The 10,000-nt window shown below is 50.6% G+C and overlaps 1 protein-coding gene across 1 annotated transcript in view; it reads right to left on the bottom strand.

Annotated features, from left to right (window-relative positions):
* LOC143290808 (uncharacterized) overlaps positions 1 to 9,773 on the bottom strand; it is a 13,502-nt gene extending 3,729 nt beyond the window's left edge. Inside the window, exons 1-4 of the mRNA XM_076600330.1 lie at positions 9,523 to 9,773; positions 8,170 to 8,313; positions 4,053 to 4,188; positions 1,274 to 2,606 (exon numbers count right to left, since the gene is read on the bottom strand). Coding sequence (XP_076456445.1) covers positions 1,274 to 2,606; positions 4,053 to 4,188; positions 8,170 to 8,313; positions 9,523 to 9,724 — 1,815 coding nt within the window. The 5' untranslated portion in view covers positions 9,725 to 9,773. The remainder of the gene's footprint in view (positions 1 to 1,273; positions 2,607 to 4,052; positions 4,189 to 8,169; positions 8,314 to 9,522) is intronic.
* Between the last annotated feature and the right edge of the window lie 227 nt (positions 9,774 to 10,000).

Below are 10,000 nucleotides of genomic sequence, written 5' to 3'. Positions count from 1 at the left end.
GAGGTAGAGAGAGAGAGGGGGGAGGAAAGGGAGAGATAGAAAGAGAGAAAGTAACCATAGAAAACTAAACCACTTTGACAATAAAACAAATACAACTTGTATACATTAAAAAGGAAACCAAAACAATAAAGGTGTGTGTGTGTGTGTGTGTGTGCGGGGGGGGGGGGGGGGGGGGGGGGGGGTTAACGTCGCACTTTCGATCTAGTGGAGGAGGAGAAAATATCGGCGGCTGAACCGTGATTCGAACCAGCGCGCTCAGATTCTCTCGCTTCCTAGGCGGACGCGTTACCTCTAGGCCATCACTCCACAGTTTCGATACCGCTCCACTTCCGCGCTTGGAGTGAGTCCTGTCAAGGTCTTCAGTGTTGGCAGATTCATGGGGGACTGTTGTTGGAGGGACGTGTTGGAGGTCTCCACTCTTTGGGAGACACTCACTCAGTCTGGCTCCACGACTGAGTCATTATTATCGTCAGTAGCGAGGCACAGTAGACAGTGTCCAAAGTACATTAAATCAGAACAGGCACTATTGAACACCACCCAAGTGACTCAGCAGAAGTGCAAGGTCTCTTCTTGACGACCTAACATCGAGGGTTCCTTGTGGACTGCCGGCGCTAGGACTGCGATCAGACACACCCTGGTTTAGCTATGTATGGGGGACTGGAAATGAGAGGCGCGGGAGTTATGCCACTGAAACGGTGCAGATTGACGGGCGCAATAGCCAAGTGGTTAAAGCGTTGGACTGTCAATCTGAGGGTCCTGGGTTCGAATCACGGTGACGGCGCCTGGTGGGTGAAGGGTGGAGATTTTTACGATCTCCCAGGTCAACATATGTGCAGACCTGCTAGTGCCTGAACCCCCTTCGTGTGTATATGCAAGCAGAAGATCAAATACGCACGTTAAAGATCCTGTAATCCATGTCAGCGTTCGGTGGGTTATGGAAACAAGAACATACCCAGCATGCACACCCCCGAAAACGGAGTATGGCTGTCTACATGGCGGGGTAAAAACGGTCATACACGTAAAAGCCCACTCGTATGCATACGAGTGAATGTGGGAGTTGCAGCCTACGAACGAAGAAGAAGAAGAAGAAGAAGAAGAAGAAGAGGTGCAGATGATAGGAGAGCAAAAAAAAAAAGAAAAAAAAAAGAAAAAAAAAGAAGAATATATATATATATATATATATCCCCACTGAAACAATGCAGATGACTTGGCAGAAGAAAAAGAAAAGAAAAAGTAAGTAAGCAAGCAAGTAATTATAATATATGAATATTACCTGGTCAATGAGACAGCCGGCCGCCCCTCCAAGCAGCCCTCCGGTGGCCAGCAGAGCCACGCTGCGAACCTTGCGGTGCAGACTGAGCACCATGGCTCCCACACGGCTGACTAGGTTGAAGACCATGAAGACCAGGTTCAACAACAGACCGTCCCTCAGCTGCCAGCCTTGGTGCTGGGCGAAGTCCAAGACGAGAAGGACGAAGGAGGTGCTGAGAGCGACCGTCAACATGGAGCACAGGACTATGGCGATGAAGAGAGGGTCGGTGAAAAACCGAGCTTGAAGGAGGCAGTTCTTTTCCCTGCCTCTGATCGTGGGTGTGTCTGGGTGCTGTTCAACAATGGGTGATGTTGCCACGTCCGTGCCTTCTTCTTCTTCTTCTTCTTCTACTTCTTCTTCTTGAGGGTGGTGACTGTCGTTTCGTCTTCCGTGCTTCAGAGAGTTCTCTTCCAGCCCAGAGAGAATGGCATCGATTGGGTCTCGACAGCTCTCTCTGGAGGAGGCGTCTTTGTTGTCTGGCGTCTCTCCGTGGTGGGGCTGGTCCGCGTTTTCACTTTCAGGTCTCCTCCGCGGGGAGTCCGCGTGTGATGCCGAGAGTTCGCGGGGTGATCTCCAAACTAGGACGTCGTCAGCAATGGTTGTGTCCGTGGCTGTGTTCCCCTGGATGACATGTGAAGTGACGTCGTCAATGGTTGTGTCCATGGCTGTGTTCCCCTGGATGACATGTGAAGTGACGTCGTCAATGGTTGTGTCCATGGCTGTGTTCCCCTGGATGACATGTGAAGTGACGTCGTCAATGGTTGTGTCCATGTCTGTGTTCCCTTGGATGACATGTGAAGTGACGTCGTCAATGATTGTGTCAATGCCTGTGTTCCTCTGGATGACATGTGAAGTGACGTCACCGGTGTTTGCTGCAGAGACCTTCAGACTTGTACCAGCAAGGAGTGGTTCTGTGGTCAGACGTGGCGATGTCCCGTCCATGGCAACGTTATCAGGCACGTGCTCCGAATCCAAAGTGAGGTCAAGGTCGTCCTGGATCCTTATTCTGGCGACGCCGTCACCTGATTGGCCTGACTGCGAAGTGAGGTCAAGGTCAGGTGATGAGTGTTCACCCGCATCATCCCCGTCAAGACACGTGGCCTCTGCCCTGGCAGAGTGGTCTGGGGAGGTCAAAGGCTGAGTGATACCTGGAGGGCGGGGGGCGGCACCGCTGGATGGTGGAGGGGGCTGGAGGAGGGGGGAGGTGAGCAGAAGGGAAAAGATGGAGGAGTGGAAGGTGAGGGCGCTGACCATGATGAGGCACCCCCTCCAGCTGTACGTCTCCGCCAAATGCCTGCACACGGCCACACATCAGGCAAAAGTAAAGGCAAAAAAATAGTTTATTTCTTGTTTCTTGAAACGTTACATACAATCTTTTGCACATACCATGTAAACAATAAGAGTGATGTCAAAAGAACAAAGAAAACAAACAAACAAACAAACAAAAAAGCCCATTCTCGCAAACATTACACATCGATAATTACTTTATCCTCAGCCATTGACATCAGACATAACAGTACCTGAAGGAAATTAACAAATAACGAGGCCAGGAGATTAAATGATTAACAAATAGTAAAGAGTGGTAACTCTCTCCATTCACAAGGATTAGCTGAATCGGTAGCGTAAGCAGCACTGACTTGAAGTTGTGCACCTTGTGAAAGGAGAGAGTTACTACTCTTGACTATTTGTTAATTACCTAAAGGAACTATAAATAGAAGAGACAAAGTGCTTTGAGTTTTAATAATATTCTTTTGTTGTTGTTTTGTATTCAGAAATTCAAACTTTGCGGGAATTTCAAAATTCGCGGAATGAAACACGAATGTCCATGGTGCAGTATGAAAGATTGGTGTCATAAGAAAGGAAATCCCCCCCCCCAGTGTATTTCACCCCAAGTGAGGCTAACCCCAAATACAGTGAACACGACAAAACGACAGCAGAATAAAAGAACAAAATGAGGAAACGTTGTTGTTGTTTTTCTGCATGAAATTCGTGTAACAATCCCGTCATAAACGCCACAGTTCCCGTGTCGTTGGGGATTATTCCCAAAGGCCAAATACCCCCCCCCCCCCCCCCCACTCCCCCACCCAAAGCTACAGCACGAAGAGCAAGTGTAGTTTTGCCTCCCAGTTTGAGAGCCATTGTCCTTCACAAAACACAAAGCTGGAAATGATTTCCCTTTGCAACGGAGAAACATTGACAATACATCTCTCACGTTGCTGTTGATGTGGAAAACTAACATGAAACCGTGTGTGGCGATTAAATTGAAACTATAAATATTTCTGTATGCACATACATGTACGTAGGCAATTAAATGCATGGCCTGCTAACATGTACATACATTTATTAAGAATCAGTTGCATATTTTGTAGCAACATTGAGACCAAAGAATTACTCTGACTCACGTTTTCAGCCTATGTCACACTGTCGCAGCAAAAACTCTTAAGTTACGGTAATTTTTAACAAGTTTCATAAAGGGAATCAGGACTGGGAATTTGGTGTCCAACGAAAAAACCCCAATACAACAACAACAAACACAAAACACAGACTACATGAACCTTTTTGTTTTTTTTTTTTTTTTTTTACAAGACACTCACACACACAGAGACACACACACACACACACACACACACACACACACACACTCACACACACACACACAGACACAGACACACTCTCACACACACACACACACACACACACACACACACACACACACACACACACACACACACACCCCTACCTGAAGAGGAAAGGGGAGACCACCATGACCAGACCCGAGGCCATCATCATGGCTGAGGACACCACCCCAGCCCTGGAGGAGAACCTCTGGAGAGCACAGGCCATGTTGGACAGGTTGAGCAGGGCGTACCCACTGCCTGCACACAGCGTGATGATGATGATGATGATGATGAGGAGGAGGAGGAGGAGGAGGAGAAGGTGGAGGTGGTGGAGGAGGAGGAGGAGGAGAACCTCTGGAGAGCACAGGCCATGTTGGACAGGTTGAGCAGGGCGTACCCACTGCCTGCACACAGCGTGATGATGATGATGATGAGGAGGAGGAGGAGAAGGTGGAGGTGGTGGAGGAGGAGGAGGAGGAGGAGAACCTCTGGAGAGCACAGGCCAGGTTGGACAGGTTGAGCAGGGCGTACCCACTGCCTGCACACAGCGTGATGATGATGATGATGATGAGGAGGAGGAGGAGGAGGAGGAGGAGAACCTCTGGAGAGCACAGGCCATGTTGGACAGGTTGAGCAGGGCGTACCCACTGCCTGCACACAGCGTGATGATGATGATGATGATGATGATGATGATGATGAGGAGGAGGAGGAGGAGGAGGAGGAGGAGGGGAAGGTGGAGGTGGTGGAGGAGGAGGAGGAGGAGGAGGAGGAGGAGAACCTCTGGAGAGCACAGGCCAGGTTGGATAGGTTGAGCAGGGCGTACCCACTGCGTGCACACAGCGTGATGATGTGATGATGATGATGATGATGATGAGGAGGAGGAGGAGGAGGAGGAGGAGGAGGAGGTGGAGGTGGTGGAGGAGGAGGAGAACCTCTGGAGAGCACAGGCCAGGTTGGATAGGTTGAGCAGGCGTACCCACTGCCTGCACACAGCGTGATGATGATGATGATGAGGATGACGATGATGATGATGATGATGAGGTGGAGGAGGTGGCAGATGGGGAGTTGAAGGTGGAGGTGGAGGAGAATCTGGAGAGCACAGGTTGAGCAGGGTGTATCCACTGCCTGCACACAGCGTGATGATGATGATGATGATATGATGATGATGATGATGATGATGACGAGGAGGAGGAGGAGGAGGGGGATGAGAACCTCTGGAGAGCACAGGCCAGGTTGGACAGGTTGAGCAGGGCGTACCCACTGCCTACACACAGCGTGATGATGATGATGATGATGATGATGATGATGATGATGATGATGATGATGAGAATGATGATGAGGAGGAGGAGGAGGAAGAAGAGGAGGTGAGGGAGGAGAACCTCTGGAGAGCACAGGCCAGGTTGAGCAGGGCGTACCCACTGCCTGCACACAGCGTGATGATGTGATGATGATGATGATGATGATGATGATGAGGTGGAGGAGGAGGCAGATGGGGAGTTGAAGGTGGAGGTGGAGGAGAATCTGGAGAGCACAGGTTGAGCAGGGCGTACCCACTGCCTGCACACAGTGTGATGATGATGATGATTATTATGATGATGATGATGAGAATGATGATGAGGAGGAGGAGGAGGAAGAAGAGGAGGTGAGGGAGGAAAACCTTTGGAGAGCACAGGCCATGTTGGACAGGTTGAGCAGGGCGTACCCACTGCCTGCACACAGCGTGATGATGATGATGAGGAGGAGGAGGAGGAGAACCTCTGGAGAGCACAGGCCATGTTGGACAGGTTGAGCAGGGCGTACCCACTGCCTGCACACAGCGTGATGATGATGAGGAGGAGGAGGAGGAGGAGAAGGTGGAGGTGGTGGAGGAGGAGGAGGAGAACCTCTGGAGAGCACATGCCATGTTGGACAGGTTGAGCAGGGCGTACCCACTGCCTGCACACAGCGTGATAATGATGATGATGATGATGATGATGATGATGATGATGATGATGATGAGGAGGAGGAGGAGGAGGAGGAGGAGGAGGTGGAGGTGGTGGAGGAGGAGGAGGAGAACCTCTGGAGAGCACAGGCCAGGTTGGACAGGTTGAGCAGGCGTACCCACTGCCTGCACACAGCGTGATGATGATGATGATGATGATGATGATGATGATGATGATGATGATGATGATGAGGAGGAGGAGGAGGAGGAGGAGGAGGAGGAGGCAGATGGGGAGTTGAAGGTGGAGGTGGAGGAGAATCTGGAGAGCACAGGTTGAGCAGGGTGTATCCACTGCCTGCACACAGCGTGATGATGATGATGATGATGATGATGATGATGATGAGAATGATGATGATGATGAGGAGGAGGAGGAGGGGGATGAGGATAACCTCTGGAGAGCACAGGCCAGGTTGGACAGGTTGAGCAGGCGTACCCACTGCCTGCACACAGCGTGATGATGATGATGATGAGGATGATGATGATGATGATGAGGAGGAGGAGGCAGATGGGGAGTTGAAGGTGGAGGTGGAGGAGAATCTGGAGAGCACAGGTTGAGCAGGGTGTATCCACTGCCTGCACACAGTGTGATGATGATGATGATGATGATGATGATGATGATGAGAATGATGATGATGATGAGGAGGAGGAGGAGGGGGATGAGGATAACCTCTGGAGAGCACAGGCCAGGTTGGACAGGTTGAGCAGGGCGTACCCACTGCCTGCACACAGCGTGATGATGATGATGATGAGGATGATGATGATGATGAGGAGGAGGAGGAGGCAGATGGGGAGTTGAAGGTGGAGGTGGAGGAGAATCTGGAGAGCACAGGTTGAGCAGGGTGTATCCACTGCCTGCACACAGTGTGATGATGATGATGATGATGATGATGAGGATGATGAGGAGGAGGAGGAGGAAGAGGAAGAAGAGGAGGTGAGGGAGGAGAACCTCTGGAGAGCACAGGCCATGTTGGACAAGTTGAGCAGGGCGTAGCCACTGCGTGCACACAGCGTGATGATGATGATGATGAGGATGATGATGATGATGAGGAGGAGGAGGAGGAGGAGGAAGAGGAGGGGGAGGAGGAGGGGGTGATGACTAGAACGACGAGAATGAGGATGACGACGAGGCATATACTTCACGTGTGTGACCGGACGAGAATACAGCGCTCTGACCATTTATTGTAACTACCACACCCGTCACGAGGACTGTCACTGCTTGCACACAGGACACACGACAAGTAACACGACACGGCACGGCACGACACGACACGACACGACACGACACGACACGACACGACACGACACGACACGACACAATACCGGAGAAAATGCGACACGACACGACACGACACGACACGACACGACAAGGCACGACACGACACGACACGACACGACACGGCACGGCACGGCACGACACGACACGACACGACACGACACGACACGGCACGGCACGGCACGGCACGGCACGGCACGGCACGGCACGACACGACACGACACGACACGACACGACACGACACGACACGACACAATACCGGAGAAAATGCGACACGACACGACAAGATACAATACCGGAAAAAGTACGACACGACACGACTCGACACGACACGACACGACACGACACAACACAATACCGGAGAAAATGCGACACGACACGACAGAACACGACACGACACAATACAATACCGGAAAAAGTACGACACGACACGACTCGACACAATACATTACCGGAGAAAATGCGACATGACACGATACAATACAATACAGTACCGGATAGAATACGGCATAACACGTCACAAAAACACGATACGATACGACACGGCACACCACACCACACCACACCACACACCACACCACACACACACACACCACACCACACCACACCATACCATACCACCTCACAGCACACACGCCACACCACACCACACACACCACACCACACACACCACGCCACCCCACACCACCCCACCCCACCCCACACCACGCCACGCCACGCCATGCCACACCACACCACCCCACCCCACCCCACACCACACCACGCCACCCCCACCCCACACACACCACACCACACGGCACCACCCCACCCCAACCCACCCCACATCACACCACCACACACCACCCACACCAAACCACACACACCACACCACACACCCCACCCCACACACACCACACAACACCACACACACCACACCAAACCACCCCACCCCACCACACACCCCACCCCACACACACCACACACCCCACCCCACACCACACAGTACCTGACACAACACCCACACAGACGATGAGGACAGGCAGAGAGTCAGCAAAGCCACCAGCAAGGTACCCTCCGGAAGACAGCAAGCTTCCGAGCAGCAAGGACATGCGGTGTCCCAACTTCCGCGCCACCATCCCTGCCACCAGACCTGTCAGGCAGAGCAGGAACCCGGGAACAGTGTATGAACAGTTGCAAAAAAAAAAAAAAAAAAAAAAAAAATATATATATCAAAATGTATATATATATATATATATTAGAAAAAAATTTATATATTAAAAAAAAAGTATATTAAAAACACAAAAAAAATATATATTAAAAAACAAAACAAAGAAAACCCAACAAAACCTAAAACAACAACAACAACAACAACAACATGGAGAACCGTGTTAACGTCAGCGCGTACGCGCACGCGTGACCAACACGCATGCATGCACATGCGGACGGACGCACATGCATACTAATACATACACACATGCACACGCATACACGCACGCACGTATATACACACACAGGCAAGCAAGCAAGCGTGTACACACACACACAGACACAGATACACACACGCACGCACACACACACACGCACGCACACACACGCACACACACACACACACACACATACACATGATACAATAAAACAAGTTACCATGGAATAAAATGAAATGAAAAAAAAAAGAAAAGCAAAAAAAATGAAAATCAGACTAGATTAAATGAGACCGAATTGGACTGGACTGGAATAGATTCATTTTAAATCATTTTAATTTGATTTAATATTGTAATGAATAAACTGGATTGGATTGAACTGAATGCAATTAAATTGAATACATTAAATTTCATAAAACTGGGTCAAATTAAAAAAAAAAATTGTCAAAACTTAGAAAGTAAAAAAAAGAACAAACTAAACTAAAATAAAATAACACACGCACGCACACACACACATACACACACACACTCACGCACACACACACACACACACACACACACACACACACACGCACACTCACACATACACACACGCACACGCAGACACACACACACACACACACACTCACACACACACACACTCACACACACACACACACACACACACACACACACACACACGCACACACACACACACACACACACACAATCAATGTAAACAATCAAGAAAAACAAACAAGAGAGGCAAGGCCTTCAAGACTCGCTAATGAGTTTACACAAGTGAGTCAAAAACCACTGAAACAATCACAACAGGAAATCAAACCAAACCACCACCATGACACACCCCACGCCCACCCCCCCTCTCCCCCAGCCCCCCAACACCCCCCCCCCCGCCTTTACCCCCCACCCCCCCACACACACCCTCCGAAGTCTAGTACCTCCACCAGTTGTCAGACCCAAACACACGGCCTGGACAGAGGCCGTGCTGGCCCTATCTGTGTGGAAGGACGCCTGGAGGTCCCCGAACAACGTGTTGAGGCCGAAGGCGAACACAAAGATGCATACGTTGTTGCAGCAGGCGCACAGACACACCACCACCTCCTTGAGGCTCACGCGGCAGGAGCCACAGGGGCCTCCCATGGTGACGAAGTGGTGGTTTGGCTTTCAGGTTCAGCTTCTCAAAGGCGGCGTCACTGCGTTCGGAGAAAAAAGAAAAATCCGTACACGTTTCACCACATCTGCTATTCACTCACTCTCACTCACTCACTCACTCATTCCCTCGACCGCTGTTGGCAGGTGTCGTGAGGAGATCTGGCATCGTCATTTTGGTCCATTCCTTGACGTTGTCGGACCAGCTCTTTCTCTGCTGCCCCCGTCTGCGCCCTCCCTCTACAGTCCCTTGCAGGATGGTTTTGG

The sequence above is a fragment of the Babylonia areolata genome, chromosome 16, assembly GCF_041734735.1.
Source record: "Babylonia areolata isolate BAREFJ2019XMU chromosome 16, ASM4173473v1, whole genome shotgun sequence".
Lineage (NCBI taxonomy): Eukaryota > Metazoa > Mollusca > Gastropoda > Neogastropoda > Buccinidae > Babylonia > Babylonia areolata.
The sequence above is the reverse complement of the archived record's forward strand: the minus strand, read 5'-3'. Positions and strand labels throughout refer to the sequence as shown.